Below are 20,453 nucleotides of genomic sequence, written 5' to 3'. Positions count from 1 at the left end.
CATTTCTTCGGTACTTTAGTTGCAAATAGGGTTCCACTTTTGTTAAATGTCTGCTAGCAGTGAAGTATAGCAATAGGAAACAAGAAATCATTGCACCACCAAACCAAAGCAAAAGGACTAGCATTTTTTTAAAAAAAAACACACCTCTAATTTTGGTTACCTGTCAAAGGCTCACTAGCTGACTTATGATCTTGCTTTCTCCCTTCAGTTTGCATCTGATCTTGAGCAGATGCTGCCTCCGCTGGAAAAGTCAGCCCCGTTGCCACCAGGCTTGTGTGGGTCAGAGACAACTGAAAGTGGTGGCATTACTATCAAGTCAGAGATCCTGAGCCCCTCTCTTCAGCCCAGTACTGCTGCAAGAACTCCTACTGGGATGAGCTGTATGTATTTCCGAGTCTTTTAAATATATTCTTAGTAGTGTTGCCTATGGTTGATAAACTGTAGTCCAGCAATGCATGTGCTTAAGATGTCTAGGTGTTGATTAAAAATGAAGTTTCTTTCTAAATCCAATAATCATCTCTAATTGTTTGTTAAAATCAAATTTGTTTTGATAATGTTTAAGCTGGACCATTTTGTTTTTCCATGGGATTTCAAAGTTGCATTTTCAAGACAATAAGGTTGATTCTTGAGGTACAGTATGTTTGGGAAGTATCAGGTACTGACTAAAACTCAGGTCATATTAAGATGCTGAAACAGCAATAGTTCATTTAAAGATGTACCGATATTTATAATAATGGAGAAGCAAACATTTATTTGGTCACATATACAGTGGATAGTTTGATTAGAAAGATCAATGCACCTATGTAATCTTACTTTGTTGTTCTTTTATGGGAACTGTTTTGCTGGAATCAATTCTTCTTCATCCTCAACCCTGTTGTAGAATTACCAGGAGAAAATGAATTGCTTGTTATGAAGCCCTTGTGTTCCACAGAAAAATCAGTTCATGCAACCAAACTGAAATGACATTTTAATTCAGGTCAACGTGTGCTAAATTGGCACAAGTCAAAGTGCTTAATCCATAGTTTTGCCAGCTATTAAGTAGTCCATTAACTTCTCATGCAGTGTGTGCCATGACACTGCTTAGCCCATATTTGACATTTTTAAGCTACCTTCTAAGTACTCAGCCAAATTCTCTCAAAACTTTCTAAATAGTTTCTCTTCTTCAAGATCCCAGTTGTGGAATATTAAATGTGAGTTTAATCTTTAAGTCCTAAAGTTCAGAAAGAAATATTTCCATTATCCATAATTGGTTTACAGAACTTTCTGTATTGTTTTCCTTTGTTTTATATTACAGATGTTTGTATGGTTCTTATTTCTGTAGACTCAAGGCAATTAGCAGCCAAATCATAAACATATAAAATACTCAGAAAACTGCCATTAATGAGATTTAAAAACCTTAACTAAGTAATGGTGGCCCTCACATCATTAACATCCAATTGCTCTGGGTAGAAGATGATTAAATTAATGATCAGTTTTCAGAACTCTGACAATTTATTTGCGTTGTTAGGTCATCATGGCAGTTTGGAACTTCAGTGTTCAGAGACAGCTTATTAATATCATTAGCTGTGGAAGTATTATGCCCAATTCTTCTTCATCACTGAGGGACTTTAAGGTTCTTTTTTATTTTTTAGACAGCTAGCATAACAAGCTATGGGTCTGCCCAAGACACTTCATCCTAGTGTTGAATTTAGCTTCTGTTGGCTTTAGGGTAAAGACCGCTGGCCTTCCAGTTATAAGGCAGATAAATTATTTAAAACCCGTTTAATATAGCGGTAAAAGGAATTGGACTGGAAGCTGGGAGTCTGTGTGTTACAATCCTGTCATAGGCATGGAAGCCAGCTGAGTGACTTTAGACCAGTTATTCCATCTCAGCCATAGGAAGAAGGCAGTGGTAAACCACTTCTGAAAGTGTTGCCAAGAAAACTGCATTGACTTATCCATGTAGTCACCATAACTCATATCTGACCCAAAGGACTCAAATAAAATAAAATGACTTAGTAAGTTTATGAAGCTCTTGGACATGCAGTATATTACTAGGCTGTTTTGCTAGTTGGCCAGCTAGCTTTTAATAATCATTTATGCTCTTTAAAATGGAGAGAGAGAGAGAGAGAGAGCGCAAGAGAGCAGCAAAAAATAAATTTGGTAATGCTAAATTGCTTGATGACCTAGAAGTGATCCTTACTTTGCCATTAGCAACCAGGGAAATGTTGAAAGCCTGTATTGAGCAAAATCTTGGCTGGGTGACTTCTTTGTGTTCAATTTTATAGTGCCTTATAACTAAACCAGTAAAATATATAAAAAGCCTGTCACAAGAAGTAACTGTTTGCTGGATTTCATACTTATGGATTTCATACACTTATCGAGATACGCTAGCAGTGGGCTTATTGCTAGCTGTAGAAAGAAAAAGCAGGATGCTGCATTAGGAGAAATAAGTTTTATGAACCATAGTGCTCAGGGACAAGGCACATGTCAAACAGCAGTTTTTGCTTTCCCCTAAGTGCAGAAATTACAAGGTGGTTTGAAAAAGCTGTTCACCTTTTGGTTGTCTTAACTAACCATTTCTGCTGTCATTTCTTTGACAGTTTCATGATGCAAATATAGTAACATGCAGCTCAGACATAAAGTGCACTGAGGCCTTTACTCCATGCGAAGCTTTGGAAAATCCAACTTTTAAAAACTAATAAAAAATCTACAATGGTTTTTATAATGGGATTCATTCATGTTGAGAAATAAAGGGGTTTTTTGTTAGATAATTAAGATGATATGAGTCCCAGATAATTAGTATTACAAGCTGAAATGCTATAAGTACTGTGTTACCCCGAAAATAAGACCCTGTCTTATATTTTTTGAACCCCGAAATAAGCGCTTGGCCTTATTTTCGGGGATGTCTTATTACTTGGGGGCACATGGAGCAAGATGGGGCTCCTCTTATTATTTTACCTGATTTCCAGCTCTGTCTCCCTAACCCTAACCAGAGGAAATGGCGGGGACCGGCTGTGCATGCGTTTAAATATTTTCAGGGAGGGTTTATTTTCGGGGAGGGCTTATTTTTGGTGGAGAGACTTATTTTAGCGCATGCACTCAAAAGTCCGATTGGGCTTATTATCAGGGGATGTCTTATTTTAGGGGAAACAGGATATTGTTGTTCTTATTAACATTATTATTTGTAAGAAGCATGCAAACCTTTGGGTTAACAGATATTTTCTACCTGACAGAATCAATCCTGTATTATTTATAAGTTTGCAAATGCTTTGTAAATAGAGAATTATCTGTTTAGTTTTTTGAACCCCAGGAACATAATTGTAAACATGGTTATAGGATTGAAGTTGAAACATTTTTCTGAAGTTAGAGCTAGATAAGAAAATCTCTGACTTCAATTAAACTTTTGATAAATTTTGTAACATTTTAAAAATGAAATTTGGATTTACGTATTTCATACACTTTTTATAGAATACAATTGGAAGGCTTTCTTACCAATTGAGAGTATGTAACTTTTACTATTCAGGTTTTAACATTAACATTATTCAGTACTAATTTTTCACAATCTCTTTTCTGAAACAGCTAATTAATATATGAGAATGTAAAAAAGAATAGAAGCTGAGGGAAGAAATTCACATTTTTGCTGTTAGAGTTTTCCTTCCAACTAGGTTCAGCTTGTGGTTTAAATCTATCCCTGGGTTACAATGTTTGTCATATTGAACACTGAAAATATGGGGTTTGATAATTCCTTTGATTAAAGCAAAGGAATTTTTATTAATTGTTGAGTGGGAAAGAGAGCCCTCTGATGGTTTGTATAGGAATTCCAGGCAGTAGGTACAGTACCAGAAGACAGTATGGTCATTTTCAGTAGCTATGTGATTTTGCACTGTGGGTTTTAAAGTGTTTTTTTAATTAACATTTTTCTTTATGTGAAAAAAGATTTGGGAAAGGTCAAGGCCACATGTGTGGCTGCAATGCCAATTTATACAACCTTGACCTTCTCTATCTAATATCACTGCTGGTAGTATCTTTGGTTGACTGAAACAGGGAAGTTCTGTGCTGCTCTCTGAACTGAAATTTTCTGTTCTAGCTGTTAATGGTGGGCAGGGAATGCAAACCGGACGGTCCTCATTTGAATTCTGTGATCCAATGGAACCAGTTCAGCTACGGACAGCACCTTTCCCTGCCACAAATGGCAGCAGCCCTCATCATGGCTTGCCATCGGAACAGGGCAGGGGAGCAGTACCTGGCCCAAGTCCCTTTCAACCAGATACTGGTATGTGCTTTTACTATGATGAATGTAAACCTCTATTTCTAAGGTCTATCCGTATAAAAAAGAATTCCTTTTCCCAATAGCTCTTTCAGGGAGATTGACCTATTAAATAACGACTTAGCCTGTCGTGCCGTAAAACACGTGACTAAATGAGGCTTTTGGCCTCTACTTCATTATTATTAATATTTGCTAAGCATATAGCCTAACTTTCCTCCAGGAGAATAAGAGCATCCATAGCACTTTTTCCTTCTCTGGTGTAATTTGAGCTGAGAGATAGTGATTTGCCCAAAATTGCTCAGCTTCCATGGCTGAGAATAGATCTGAACCAAGGCTTCCCCAGTCTTTGGTCAGGACCTTAATCACTAGACCATGCTTGTCTCTTTGTGTCCAAATGCAGTACCTGGTCATGCTTTCTTGGGCTGATTACCTGAAGGGTTAGGAGAAGGAATTTGTTTTGCAAATTGAAGTAGAAATGTAATTATCACATGCTTAGCCTACTCAGAATCATTAGTTCTGCTCAGTTGGTCTTTCACCCAAAGTAAAGCCTCAAGAATGAAGAATAGCCATCTTTAACAGTCAGTAGAAAAAGTGTTTTCACTGCAGAATCTAGAAATGTCTTATCCTATCATCATCCAAGTTCAACACCAAAAGATCCATATTGCAGCACTACAGAATATTTAGGAGGAAATTTTGAGCATTCGTCTTAAAATTCTTCTTTTTGCTTATGTGAGATACTGTCATACCTGAAGTCTCTCACATATTCCAGTCTCCCATTTTCAACTTATACAGTTAAGATCCTTCTATTGAGCTCCTGTAGGTTAAGTACAATATTCATGGATCTGCCACATGAGGGAAATGTATCAATCATTTCAAGATGTACAGTAACACAAAGTTTCTGGCAAATGCCCTAAGGAATCCAAGACACTCACAAAAAAGCCTCCCAAAGTTTCCACAGTCTTCAAATTCCCCCAATCCTATGAAACATTTGCAGTCTCAGATCTTATGCAAGAAATCTTGTGAGATTTCTTCTCTCATATGCTCATATGCAAGGTTTACCAAGCTGACAAATGTTAAGCTCATATGCTCATATGCAAGATTTACCAAGCTGACAAATGTTAAGCTATTTTTAATGTTAATTTTAATTTGGAGGACTGAGGTCTGGGAAGAGGGACATTCTAGTGATTGTGGAATTATGTTACTGGTGGACTATATTGTCCTCATGGCTTGGTTTTATCCATAGTTTTGATATTATATTTCATATATGCACCTTTTTTTCTAATGAACAAATAAGATAATTCCTATTACACTGAATATTAATATCATAGCTGCATGCCATGAAATACAAGCAAATTTCACTTTCCTGAAATAAAAAGGAGAGTGTGTCTTGTTTATAGGCAGAGATCTCATTGGCAGAGGGAACATGGCCATCAATGATACAATTTGATTGTATTTGAATGAATGTTCTGGAAGGACTGTGATTTGATCTGTTGCCCTCTTGGGTTTGTTGCTAGCTGTATTTCTAGTATGGATGGTCAGCCCCTTGGCTTCCCCATCTGGAGCAATCCGTTCCTCACCATAATCAGCCATGCTACGATTGTTGCCAGCAATTTCTTTATTTTCCAGTTGCCAAGCAACCCTTAAGAATATTTCACTGCTGCTGCACAGCTAGTTTAAGGATGAAATAAACTCTTGCAGGTTGACTTTACTCTCTATTCTGTGACTCTGTTCAGTCACAAGCCTTGCACTACAGACTATGCTGACCTGGTGCCCTTCTAATGTGTTGTACAACGATTTCTATCATCCAGGATAGGGTGGCAATTTAACTTCAATGTATCTGGAGCATACTAGCCTGGGAAAAATGGATATGTTATTTGAGCTTAAGGACTAGGCTTGTTTATTGTCAAGCTACAACAAATAGCCCTTAACGCTGCCATGGCCATGTTAGTCTAGAGCAGGGCTGTCAAACTCCCGGCCTGTGGGCCGGATGTGTCACGAGCTGGCCATGCCCACGCACAGTTTAGCAAAGGGGGAAAAGTCCTGATACATCACATGATGCTGCCGTGATGATGTGAGTTTGACACTCTTGGTCTAGAGTTTCATTGGTCTAGACCAGGGGTCTCCAACCTTGGCAACTTTTAAGACTTGTGGACTTGTGGAGCTTTGCTGGCTGAGGAATTCTGGGAGTCGAAGTCCACAAGTCTTAAAAGTTGCCAAGGTTGGAGACTCCTCGTCTAGGCAGCCATTGGAACTCTCAAGACCAACCAGAAGAACACAACCTGGACTTCTTTTTGCTCCATTTTTTCAATTTCTTACAGTGAGCATGGCTGAAAACACCTGGGAATAAAAGTGTTTAATGAAATAATGGTCTGAATAGCCTTGTTGTCCTCATCTCTAGACATGCATATTTTTGAAAGTCTTCGATTTAAAGGTGTTTTTAAAAAAAAGAGTTGCTGCTTCCTACCTCATGTCCTAAAGCTGTTATTTTACTCCTTCAGCACCCATTTTCCTACTTGAAGATCCAGGAGGTGTTTGGCAGAATTTCAAAAGTATTTATTTTCACAATTATAACATTAGACAGCCTTTCAAACTGTCATGGAACTATGATTTGGATTTTGGAAGCCCAGGGAAGCTCAGGGAACTGATTGATGGTGCTATGGGTACATTATTAATCATCACACACCTCTGGCTTTTGAGTTAAATTTATATTTTACCGACAAAGAAATAAAGGGAGACTAGTATAGATCTGCTTCAAGCTATTTAGTTCTCGTCAGCTAGCCATACCCTGGGATTCAAACTTGGACTACTTACATATTAGGCAACCTCTAAACCATGGGCTCTCCTTGCTTTGTGGGCTATACCAGGGGAGGGATTAAGTGTTTTTTTTTTAATCAGGGCAACCTGGTCTACCCAAATATGGGGCATACTTTGGCTTTTGAGTACTACATCTGACAGCTTTTACCGCTGTGAAAATGGTTCCAGTCTTCAGTTAGAGTCCTTTCCTTATATTTTAGGAGAGGGATCCTCCTGATACAACTTTTGCTATCATTGTAACCTCTTAATGTGCCACCATTATCTGCACCAAGTATTTTTAGGTGCAGTATCATGTTAAAACAAAGATACTTCAGAGCACCTTTGAATTTGATAGAGGGTGTCTGTTTTTGAGGATACCCATAGAAGCACAATGAGGGGCCCCAATGGAGGATACATCAAGAACTGATTGCCACCATGTTGAAAGGAATTCCAGGGAGCATTTTCCTTGCTGTGAGCCAGACCAAATAGGGCCAAGAATTTCTCATGGTTGTCATGCATACTCCAATCCATAGAACTGTCATCTTCCCATTACAGAAACTATGAACTGTTACTGGGAGGTACTGCTACTCAGGCAGATAATTGTTTGAATGTTACTTAGAATAGTGGACTGCCTCCTTACTAGCCTGCTACAGTATTTGCACATTTTAATCTAGCTTTCCTTGTGAGCAAGCTCCAGTTTAGGTGCACTCACATCCTATCCTTTTGTCCCATTTTATGAGCTGATCAAACTGGTGTACTCTTCTTGTACCTCAAATGACATGTACTTTTCTCTCTCAGGATTGCCTGAACTGGAATTGGGAGTCAGTGAGCATCAATTTGGGCAGTCAGCCATGGGGGAGCAGATCCCATGGGCAGATAATCCCATGGCTTCCATCAACAGAGGACCTATGACTAAACCAGATGAGTAAGTACAGGGATGGTTTTCCTTGATCATTGGATATCCCAGGCAGTAGCATGAGAAGTTTAAAAAGTCATCTAAAGAATTTTCCCCCTTTTTAGTATTGATGTGGAGTTTCTCATCAGGAGAGAAGCCCCAAATGCATATGTTTGTGTTTGTACACACACAGAGATAGACACAGTGCATGTGTTGGGTTTTTTTGTCAAGAAACAACAGGAACCATAAAGCTGTATTTCTTTTTTCTTCTGTTTAGTGAAAAAGAAATGAAAGAATATGGATTAAATGTTGTGTTGTCACTAGGGAACACTCAGGACTCAGAGGGATGATGAGGCCCTATTTCACAGAAATGTGAAGTCTGGACATTCATGTCACTATCTCTTAGATTGAATACAACAAGAGATTCCCTCATCTTTCATTTATTAAGAGAGCAGTCATTTAAAAAGATCTTCTTGTGTAAGACTGCAACTTCTTTTAAGATCTTATCTTTCATTCTTCATCAGGCATTCCTTTCTTATCAAAGTCCAGCCAGGGAAAAGATTGTGCCTTAGACAATATGGTTCCTTTGTCAAGTCTGAAAAGATGCTGTCTCAAGGGGCCACCTTTTATATATTTCTGATGTTCATCCAAGGAAGTTAAGAATCTCAGAATTAAATCTCAAGTTCAGAAAATCTCAGCATCTTACTTTACTTGAATTTTGCATAGCTCCCTAACTGAAGCAAAAATGTATCTCGCCACTGTTTTTTTACTCCATGTCCTCATGAGATTGCCTCATCTTCAGCCTATAGCTGAGGCAGCTTAAAACTTGTCTTGAGCTATTGCAGTTTTTAAAATAGAGCTTTCCTTCTTTGTCTGGCTTTTTATTTATTTTTTTGCCATGATCTAGCAAGTTTCATTGACAATGTGGTTGATACTGCAGTCAAGGATTAGTTTCTCCCAGCTTCTACAGGTCACTTTAGGCCTGCAGGCATGCCCTCTCTTCTCAGTCATTCAGGAACACCCTTCAGTAATTCATTTGGCAGAAGAGGAGACTAAACACCTGACCTCCGCAGAGGCATCTGCCTTCTTAATAGCTGAAGACCACTTTCTGAAACAGTTGTCAGGTTTTATTAGGTCTTATGTGGACTCCTTACATAAACAGGTTCAATGCTTATTTGAAGAAATGCTAAACCTGTTTTTTAAGCATGGGTTTAGCATCTTTTGGAAGGGAAGTGCTCTTTGGGAAGAGAAATGAAGTGGCATGAATTCACTATCACTTTCCTTAACTTGTCCCACACTGAAACACTTAGGCCAGCACCCTCACCAGCCTCATTTTTGAGACAGCATCACGGTTGGTAGTGAGGTAATTTTTCTATGAGCTCATGAGCTAAAGAGTAGCTGTTTAATATAGCTGAAAGACTTCTCAGTCAAGATGTAGTTTTTCAACTCTTTAACACTATGCCATCTATGATTAAATATGATAGATTTTATGCCTCCATAAAATAATAATTAATTTGGGATGTGGGAAATGATGTTGTGCATTTTTGTCTAATTGCTACTGTCAATGCTCCACCCTCTTCCTTATTATCCCCTCTCTTCCAATAACCTTGAGTGAGGTCCTTGTATAAAATAAAGCCCTGCAGAAACCACTCAACCATTTTTATAAGTCTAACGGGAAATTCTGTGGAAGCAAACGTAACTCTTGGCAGAATGTTGGTTTAGGCAATACTCCTAGGGGAGGACAGAAATCTCTCTTGCCACAAGTCTTTGCCTCCAGCTGTCCTGTCTCATTTCCCTAAATACAAGCAACATGCTATTTTGGAATGGGGTGAGGAGTTGCCGCCTGCCAGGAAGAACCCAAATGCATGAGCTCTTAGTGAAAGAGGATTCAGTTACAGGTTCTTGGCCTCATGCCCTGGTTTTCCATTGGACAAGTTGCCTTATAGCCAAAATGGAACTTGAAGCATGAAAGCTTTCCTCATCCTATTTGTCATTAATGAAATCTTCCTTCCTTCCTCCCTTCCTTCCTTGATTGCTCCTTATTGCAAAAGAGAGGGTGAACAGGATCAGGGCAGTTTTCTGTCTTCTATAAAGATCTCCTGCAAAGGTATCATTCAGAGGATTTTAGGAATCTAACTGAAGAAGTGGAATTCTTTCTCTCTCTTTTTTTTAGTGGCGGAGAGGGGAGGGGAGGTTGTATAACTGGGGAGGGTGGGGAAAATGAAGCATCCTGTTCCTCTTGTAACAAATCCAGTATTTGATTTCTTTACCATTTACTTTCATTAGCCTTCTTCTGCTCTCTTTAATTTCTTACGTTAATTAGATTTTGAGCTCTTTTAGAATACGAATGGAAGATTGAAATGCCTGTTTTGTTTTGTTCTGAGCCAATAAGAAAGAGTGGTCTATAAAATATAAATGAATAGTTAACTTGAATAGCTCAGTAGCCTCAGGGTAAGGGAAACTTCATTATACAGTTGGACATTCTCCACCGTGTGTGTCTTGGCTTTGTTGTTCCAATAGTCTGCAATTGTTTGCTCTTTGAGCCTGTTTCTGGCAATGACATATTGAAGTCTTTGTTGTGTGAGTTCTCCTGCAAAGACTGTAGAATAGACTGCTGAACTAAAATCTCTTCCACCTACCCAACGCTTCTGGATACAGTACACACTTTTTTTAAAAAAAAATCTACATGCAAGTTTCACACACAACTAAAATTCTGGGACTCCTGATTGACATAATTGAATTTTCCATAAACCTGCAGTTTTATTTTCACGATGAGTCTTTTTTGATAACTTTTAGGTCATTAGAAAAATCCAGAGGAATATGATGCTGTGAAGATGACTGAATGGAAATTTTGTGTCTTCTTGTATTAAAACCCTAAATAAATATCCACTACATGAAAATACAGCTTTCCTGAATCACAGCAAAGTTCCACTTAATCCAATATTGAAAGGTCAGCCAGAGGCTTACAGGAATCCCACAAGCAAGACACAAACTTCCTATTCATTGTTTGCTTCTCCCATAACCTGTATTTGAAAATTAACAACCTTTGTTAATAGATATTCCAGTAGAATTAGTTGTTGCATGAATAGTCTACCTCTCCTTAGGAAGTTCAAGATAGATAGAACTACCCATGTTTTATCCTCACAAGAACCCCATAAGGAAACTAGGCTTAGAGATAGTGATTGTCCCAAATCACCCAACTGGGTTTCACAATCACATGGGGATTTCACAATCACAATCCAGGTCTCCCCAATTCCAATCCATCACTCTATCCGGTGGCTGTGTCATTAAAACTTTCACCCATAAATGTGTAGAATCCCTTTTTAAAGTGCTGCTTTAATAAAAATCCAAATCAGTTTGTCAAGGGCTTACTTTAGAGCAGGGGTGTCACACTCAAGGCCCGGGGGCTGGATCTGGTCCACAGTGTGCTTAGATCTGGCCCACGGGGCCACCCTGGGAACAATGAATGACTGGCCCGCAGTGCCTCTGCCAATGAAAAGAGTGCTCAGGACGGCTGCGTGCAGCCCTCTCAAGCTCCATTTTCGCTGGCAGAGGATTGCAGGAGGCCATCGCAGCTGAAACGGAGCTCAGGAGCCCATTTTTGTGTGCAGACCACTTGGGCCACCACAGGCACCGACACAAGTGATGTCGAGCTGGCCACGCTCACCCCAGCCATGCCCACCCCAGCCCCCCAAGGTCAAACACAACCCTGATGTGGCTGTCAATGAAATCGAATTTGACACCCCTGCTTTAGAGAGTGCTTTTACGCCACTTTCTGATTTAATGCATGCCCCCACAAAGGCTCCCCGTTTCACCAAAATATGTCTTTTGGGTGCCAACCCTCCTTATCTGCTAATTGACAGCATTTCCTTCAGCTCTCGTATCTAACTTAAAGGATACTAGCACTTCAGCCACAACCACAATTGCCTGTCAAGGACTTCCCTTATTTCTCTGTTGTAACTGATATCCTGAATATAATGCTTCCACAAAATATTAACCTGTCTTGCCCATTAGCAGAAATTAGCTTTGTTACACAGATTCTAATAAAATGATTTGTCTGAACATTTATAATGTGCAATTCAAAATGCTGGTTCATTTCTTGGAGCATGAACATTTCTGCAGTGCCTACATAAGATTTTTCTATCCACAATTCCTGCTAACTGAATCAAAGTGATTTCTGCAACTAGCAAAGTTGGTCATGTTGATTGCTGCTCTTCAGAGTTGGGTTGCAAGGCATACATTTGTTCTGGGGCACTTAGGATTTATATTGGAGTTATGGAAGCTTTGTCAGCTCTAGCATATTCATCACTTTGTCCAGAAACTACACTCACTCAGCAGTCTCTCTTTAATTCAGCTGAACACACGCCACATACAACCTTGTCCTTTATGAGCAATTCACAAACTCTTTAAACTTACATGTTTGGGATAATATCATCACATGCAATCTGCTGCTCCCTGAGCAACAGGGACATAAAAATCTCAAATGTAATTTTCTTTGTAGGAACAAGATACACAGCATGCATATCTTCCTATACTTCTGATACCATGTAATATTTGCTGGAGAAAGCACTAAGCAGTTGCTATGCTAATTCATGATATAAAGATGAGATAATGCTAGCTTCAACAAATCAATTTATTCTCAGGAACAGCTAGATAGACCTTGCAGCCAAGTCACACTAATTATCTACAAGCAAAGTAAAACATCCCAGGGGAGACAATATTGATCAATTGATTATGTGCCATCAAGTCAGTTTCAATTTCTTGCGACCAGATAGATAGATATTCTCCATGACGATCTATCCCTAGTGTGTTTTTTCCAGTCTCCCAACAGTACACTTGCTGATGGTTATCTTCTCCTTCCATTTCCTTCCACCTTTCCCAGTACTAAAGCCTGTTGCAAAAAGTTGGGTCTTTGCATAATATGCCCAAAGTAGGATAATTTAATCCTGGCCATTTGGGCCTCGAATGAAAACTCTAGGTTGATTTGTTTGATGATCCATTTGGTGGTTTTCTTGGCTGTCCATGATAGTCATATGAGTCTCTCCAAGAACAATATTCAAAATCATTAATACTCCTTTTGTTCTGCTTCTTCAAAGTCCAACTTTCACTTCCATAGAATGTCACTGAGAATACTATGGTTTGCATGATTCTGATCTTTGCACAAATAGACAGAGCATGATATTTAAATATTTTTTTCAGCATCTTCGAGGGCATATTTCTTAACCACTTGTTCCTTTACTGCTGATGGTTGATTGTAGAAAGCAGAAGCAATCCATCACTTAAATATCTTCATTGCCAATTTTAAGGTTTATTGTTCTACCTGTTGTGATTAGTTTAGAATTCTTTATATTGATTTTAGTCCCATTTTTCATATACTCTTTGACTTTTAAGTACTAGGTCTTGCAGATCTTTTGCATTTTCATTTATATTATAAATGAATAATATTATCACCATAGTGGAGGTAATGGATACTTCTTCCTTCAATTTTAAAACCAGGCTCATCACCACCCAAACAAGGCTGCAAGTAAAATCCAACTATCCAACTGTATAACAAGCTTTTACTGAATCATATCAGAGTTCGTTGCAGAAATTAAATCCAGAAATCACACACAGGTAGCTGATGCAGCAGGATTTATTAACTTCTTTATATACATAATAACACATGAAGTAAATTTACAATACCAACAGCAGATTCTTCCAACATGGTAGAGAGTTACAGGCAGAGGAGAGAACAGTTCTTAGTTTCAATTCAGTAGAGCAGACAAGCCCAGACTTGTTTGCTAGACTCTGAGCACAGAGCCACGCCCAAGCTTCTTCCAGTCTCAGTTTCCAATTCGGCTCCCATTGGCTCATCCAGTTGTTATGCCTATTCATTGGCTGACCTTGTTACCATGCCTTCCCAGTCATGAATATTCTGATAAATCAGCCCTACATACAGAAGATGAATATCAGAAGGGTCACATTTACGACAATGAATACAGTCTGACTAATAAAATATGCATTAGAATGGGATATTCCAGTGCAGAAAATCATGCCAACATTGAAACATCTTTGTATATGTGTTTTTGGATTGGAGGGAAGAGTTGGTGTGGGAACTTGCTAAGCTTGACCATTGGTGGCAACAGAATGCCTGATTAGGTAATTGTTACTTTCAAGCTTTTTGGAAATCATGTGCTAAGTTTATATCATACAGCACTGATAAACCACAGAGGTAAATGGGTTTTGGCAAAAGGCCCATATGAAAGTGCAGTGCTTCTCATGCCATAAGTCAAATATCCAAAGGGATTTGAGAGCTTTCATCTTTGTTTATATTGACATTCCTACAGCCAGTGCATCACTTCTCAGCTGGATGAGCTCTTATGCCCTCCCACCACCCCAGAAGGAAGAAATGATGAGAAAGCCCTTTTGGAACAACTGGTGTCCTTCCTGAGTGGCAAAGATGAAAATGAGTTGGCAGAACTGGATCGAGCTCTTGGCATTGACAAACTGGTCCAGGTAATGAGCAGTTCAATCTACTTCTGTATTTTAAGGCCTGATCTTATGTAACAGATAAGAGGGTTTTCCAGAATTGGGAGTTTTTGAAAGGCAGGAATGGAGAATTGTGCTAGAAAGAGTGCATTGATAAATGTGAGGACACACTAAAAAAATAAATATATCCGCAATATATCTTATGTTGAAAAACATTGCCTATCAAAAGCCCCTTTAATATATTTTTACCTATGCTTTCTTACTATTTATTTTAAATACTTATTTTTAACCCCATAAAAAACCTGATGTTGCAATTTAAATTAAATGCACATTAAAAGCATTAAATTATTAAAACAATTAATAAAATTTCACATCAAGTTAATACAGTGTAGAAAACAAAATAAATATTCTCCCCAACATTGTGATATTGTCAACTAGCTAAAGTATATTGACATAGATCATACAGGACTTGAATATATTTATGAAGAATCTTAAAAGTTAAGTATGACATTTTTTTTTCTTGAATTATGACCTTCCAGGAAGAATAAGGCATGAAAGTTTATTTCATTACATCCCAACTTCCAACTGATTTGGCTTTTTAAAAATCTATCACAATAGAAATTATAACCTCTGCCAGACATGATCCCAAACCCTGTATAATTGGCAATGAATGTGTTGGGGAGGTTGAGTTCACAGTCAACAAAATAAATTAATACAAGACTGAATAAAGACATAGGAAAGCCAAGCTCACAGCTTTCTAAACTCACCTATTAGTTATTCTACCTGCTTTGTTCTTGTTGGACCTTCGAACACCAGGCTCCTCTGTCCTCCACTCTCCCCTGTAGTTTGCCCAAACTCACATTCATTGCGTTGATGACACTATCTAACCATCTCATCCTCTGCCATCCCCTTCTCCTTTTGCCTTCAATCTTTTCCAACATCAGAGTCTTTTCCAATGAATTCTACACTGGATGAAATGTAAGAAATTGTATTTTTAAAAACATGTAACATCAGTGTCCTCTAAACATGGAGCAACCTGTAGGGCGTTTTGGCTCTGCTTAAAGGGAATTGTCTTCTTTCCCTGTTTTGTTTGTGGTGCAGAAGAAGGGCTATAAACTATTTCACATATCTAAAATAATTGTTTGATTATTAGGGTGATTTTTTTTTAAAAAAATCTATGCATTATGGGTTTTTTTCTTTTTGGATTATTTTCTCTTCCCTTTTTAACTATGTAAGCTGCTCAGAGTAATTTTGGAGTTGGACAGTCTTCTAAATTAAATACTTACTAACATACATATAAAACTTACCATGTTGTATTCTTGAATTTGCTTTTATAGAAAGCTAATATCCAAGCAATATACTTGGAATTCTGCTGAAACTCAAAAATTTCACCTCATTTCTTAAACAGGGAGGTGGCCTAGAAGCACTGACAGAGAGGTTCCAGCCACAACAAGTAACACCACCACCAACTCTTGTGATGGATCAGAAACCCGGCATGTACCCTCATCCTTATCCCTCAGCTTCCCCCACTGCTAACCTTCCCGGGCCTTTCCCAGGCATCGTGAGGCAGAAACAGTCCTTTGGACCTATGTCAGTCCAGGTTCCATCACCTCGTGGGGCTTTCCCTGCTGTGGGGATGCAGCCACGACAGGCACTCAATAGGCCTCCAACAGCTCCAAATCAGTTGCGGCTGCAGTTACAACAACGTCTACAAGGGCAACAGCAGGTGAGTCCAGTCTCAGCTTGTCTGGCCATTGCCCATTGTGTGCTGGCCAAGCTGAAGTAATTGTCTATCTCTTGATAGCCCTTCCCCTCCTTTTCCATCGGTCAAAGAATACATTCATGTACTAATAAGCTTGTGGCTGTTCAGGAAATGCTTGAGCAGCTGTTTGGGCACGTTTCTTACATACACCAACCTTTTACTTGTCCTGGCACAGACCTGTTCCCAAAAAATTTTAGGAACAATTTTCCTTTCAGTCCTGGTGTCAACCCTGGAGCCATCTTGAAACATCTTCAGGGTTACCACAGCGAGGCTGGCTAGAGCTGTGGGAAAGGAAGGGAGGAGTAGAGATAGCTGGGGAAACATGTAGCCAAAATAACATTCTTTCTCTTGGGAGCCAAGCACACTCTCACCAGCACCTGGTGGGGCATGGATGGGAGTCATCCGGGTCTGGGACTGTGACCTGATTGGGGCATGTGATGGTTGTGTGTACTGGGGGGGGAAGAACTTTGGATTTTGAATTGGGTGGGGAAAACTCAGGGAGCTTCAGAGTTGGGTTTTCACCAGCTGTGCCAATATGATATGCCTAATAAATCTATATTTTGAGGAACTCTCTGGCCTTGGAATTTTGATTTCATCTGGGCTGTTACTTGGAACCCTGACACCTGGCCTTTCTTTTAGCATGTAAGCAACTAACCAACTCTTCTAGCATTTATTCCTTTATCTAGCATCTTTAGATCTGATATCTCTATTTTTTTTAAAAATGTAATTTTCATAGAATAAATTTTTAACAAGACAAAACAGTACAAATATTAGAAAAGAAATAGAATATGGAAGAATGGTGAATAAGCACAAAAGAAAATAGAAAAAGAAATGATTATAAAGAAGCGGCTTCCGATCTTTTTGATGGCAGTTTTAAATGCATTTATATTTTACCCTCCCCAATAAGGTGACAATTTTTTTTTCTTTTTCTAAATTACTCTTTCTAAAGACCTGGTATCTTTAGATACCAGAGTGGAATACCTACCAGAATGGATACTTCTTTCTTCTTCTCTCTGCTGTCTTTCCTCTCACCACTATAGATGTTCTGAAAATCAGAAAATAAACTTTATGGCTGCCCTACAACTCCCAGTTATCTAAGTCAGTGTGGGCAATAGAATGAGATGCTGGGTGCTTTGGATCAATAATAGCCAAAAAGCTGTAGGTCTCCCAGTCTTGACCTATGCAAACAGTCAGCTGACCTTGATTTACGTTGCAAGTTTTGTTGACTAAAGAAATGGGTGAGGTATGCAGTGCAGTTTGCACAGAGACCAAATCTTTGTTTCTTTGTCTCTAGATGATACACCAAAATCGGCAGGCTATTCTAAACCAGTTTGCAGGGAATCCTCCAGGTGGTATCGGCATAAGAGCAGGCATGCAGCAGCAAATGACACCTCAGGTAAATGCTGGGAGCCTTTTTTATCCAGGTTGTGTCTCTCAGCACTTGATACTGAAAATCATATATATAATCACAATATATATTTTCTATGAATTTACCTAATACTGCCATCCATCCACCCAAAAAATATTCACGTTATTGTATGGAAGAAAATGGTACTGTTCTACTCTATCTATGCACTCTGTAAGGAAGCATTTCATTTTGCCTCTTGTGAATCTCCAGTGATTCAGCTATATTGAATAACCTAGAATTATAACAAGAGGAAGAGGGAAAAAACCTTTCTACCTTCTACATCATTATTGTATCATTTAAGTCAGTGGTCCCCAACCTTTTTGGTGCCAGGGACTGGTTTCATGGAAGACAATTTTTCCATGGGCTGGAGGGGGGAGGCGCGTGCATGCACAGATTTGCTCACTCATGCATGCAGTTTTGCTCGCCCGCTGCTCACCTCCAACTGTGTGGCCCAGTTCCTAACAGGCCATGGGCCAGTGCCAGTCTGCAGTCAGGGGTTGGGGACCCTTGATTTAAATTACTTCTTCTGCTAGTTAAAGGCCCTAATACCTCATAAGGAAGTTTCCCAGATTCTTGAATATTTGAGTTACTTTCCTCCACCTCTGATATTCTTTTTGAAATATAGTGATCAGAATAATACATGTTAGTCCAAATGTAGTTGTATTGTTTATTTGCACACACAAAAAAAGAGTGGTGGTGGTGGTGTCACCATCATTCTAATTTCAGAGGAACATCTGTATGGCTGCTCCTGAAAAGCACAATCCTAGCCCAGTGTCCTGATTAGTAAAGTTTAGGACAAACTTCTGTAACCTGATAGTCCCCTCCTACCCCCTTGTGTTGGGTTATCCCCTTGTCCCAATCAGTATAGCTGTTGTGGACATAGATGGAGAGCACTAGGGTAGATCAGAAACTTGGAGAGATTTTCAAAACAGGCTGTTTGGAGGAGAGACCATCTTGAGAGCAATAAACTATTGGATTATAAAAGAATGAGTGAGCATAATGACAGAGACCAACAACAGGTGTTTTTCTAGACAAGCAGAAGTAGGAACAGCTGATGCTTCTACAATCCCTCTTTTTTTTCAAGCTAACAACTGCACTAAAAATCAGAAAGCTGGAATATTTGCTTGCAATTCTTCAGATTATAGCTGGAAAAAGAGAGATCCCTCCTGGGGTCAGGAATGTGAAATGACAAACCAACAGATTGTTCATATTCTTTCGTCTTTACCAGAGAAGCTAAATTCCTTCTCCTTCAGTAATGAGAGGAGTTGATTAATGACTTTGGTCTCCCATTCTTGCTGCTTCCAGGTATTATTGAGTTTTTATATTCCAATCTCCATAAAGAGTTGATGAGATCTATAATATATTAAATCTCCATGGATACATAGTTAAATGATAAAATCCCATGCTTAGAATGAGCCTAATGGTTTAATAAAGTAGCTTTTCATAAGTGTCCATGGAGCAGAGCATAATAGCAATTCATGCACACAGGTACATTATCTCCATACCTTGAACCTCCATTTAAACCATTGCTATTCTGTTAGCTGCAAAATCCAGGTAATTAAGTGGTTTTAAACAGTGCACAAATGAATACGTGATAGTGAATAACAAAAATAGCCCTGGAGGAATACGTATACTTCTGTTGTTTGACTCACTGAGTTGAGCTGTTTTGATTATTCTATGCAAGCATACGTTCCTAAAGCAAGCACATATTCATATTCATGTTTTTATTTTTTGCTTGTACGTACAAGACAATGTGTACTATATCGCTACAGTTGGTTCCCTGTTTTCTGCACTTTTGCATAAAGAGATGTGAGAAATGGTGGAAAACAAGGTATTGAGGAGTGTGAATAGTGAGAACTTTGTGAAAGTTCCTTAGCAAAAACACTTGATAATGTTCAACGTTTTGAGGAGGTTGTCTGGCTTTTCATCTGAATAGCACCATCACTGTTGTGTTTTCTTCCTCCTCCTCCTCCTCCTCAGGCCCCTCTGAATGCACAGATGTTGGCTCAGCGTCACCGTGAACTTTATAGCCAGCAGCATCGACAGAGGCAACTCATGCAACAGAGAGCCATGCTGATGAGACAACAGCAAAGCTTTGGGAACAATCTTCCTCCTTCAGCCGGGGTTCCGGTGCAGCTGACGGCTGGGCGCCTACCCCAGGGTCCCCCACAGCAATTCCCTTTCCCCCCCAACTATGGTACGAATCCTGGAAACCCCCCTACCTCCACCAGCCCTTTCTCACAGCTGGCGCAAAACCCCGAAGTGGCATTGGCCAATCGTAGCAACCTGGTGAACAGGGGGATGATGGGAAGCGTCGGAGGACAGTTTGGCTCCAATATGAACCCACAGATGCAACAGAACATATTCCAGTATTCCGGATCAGGTGTGTCTCAGTCTTTTAAGGGAATTTTGCTCCATTGGGACTTGCTGAATGAGGGAGAAGGTGATACTTCAGTCAGTGGACACAACTTCAGAATGTGAGGACTATGACATGTTCAGAGGTTTCTGGTTACACATAAAAGAATTTGTCCAGAACAGGGGTGTCAAACTCACGTCATCACGTCGTTGTCATGTGATGTATCACAACTTTTTCATTAAACGGGGTGAGCGTGGCCAGCGCATGATGCATCCAGTCTGCAGGCTGCAAGTTTGACACCCCTGGTCCAGAAAATGACTTAAAAGAGAGGCATTTGAAGCTACATGTAGCAATAGTACTTAGATTTATATATTGCTTCACAGTGCTTTACAGTCCTCTCTAAGCCATTTACAGAGTCAGCATATTGCCCCCAACAATCTGGGTCCTCATTTTACTGACTTTGGAAGGATGGAAGGCTGAGTCAACCTTGAGCCAGTCAGGATCAAACTCCTGACTGTGGGC

The 20,453-nt window shown here is 39.4% G+C and overlaps 1 protein-coding gene across 18 annotated transcripts in view; it reads left to right on the top strand.

Moving 5' to 3' along the window:
* Positions 1-20,453, top strand: part of NCOA1 (nuclear receptor coactivator 1) — a 294,599-nt gene that overhangs the window by 263,625 nt on the left and 10,521 nt on the right. For 14 of the 18 annotated variants that reach the window (XM_034421265.3, XM_034421266.3, XM_034421267.3 and 11 more), the window contains 8 exons: positions 209-380; positions 4,070-4,255; positions 6,748-6,798; positions 7,841-7,967; positions 14,264-14,432; positions 15,814-16,131; positions 17,462-17,563; positions 19,556-19,958. In XM_034421265.3, the coding sequence (XP_034277156.2) occupies positions 209-380; positions 4,070-4,255; positions 6,748-6,798; positions 7,841-7,967; positions 14,264-14,432; positions 15,814-16,131; positions 17,462-17,563; positions 19,556-19,958 (1,528 nt within the window). The remainder of the gene's footprint in view (positions 1-208; positions 381-4,069; positions 4,256-6,747; positions 6,799-7,840; positions 7,968-14,263; positions 14,433-15,813; positions 16,132-17,461; positions 17,564-19,555; positions 19,959-20,453) is intronic. The other 4 variants (XM_034421269.3, XM_087883325.1, XM_087883326.1 and 1 more) reach the window with 1 other exon arrangement.

This window comes from Pantherophis guttatus, chromosome 1 (assembly GCF_059756535.1).
Source record: "Pantherophis guttatus breed Tessera chromosome 1, ASM5975653v1, whole genome shotgun sequence".
Taxonomy (NCBI): Eukaryota; Metazoa; Chordata; class Lepidosauria; order Squamata; family Colubridae; genus Pantherophis; species Pantherophis guttatus.
Note: the sequence above shows the minus strand (reverse complement) of the source record. Positions and strands in the feature narration are given on the sequence as shown.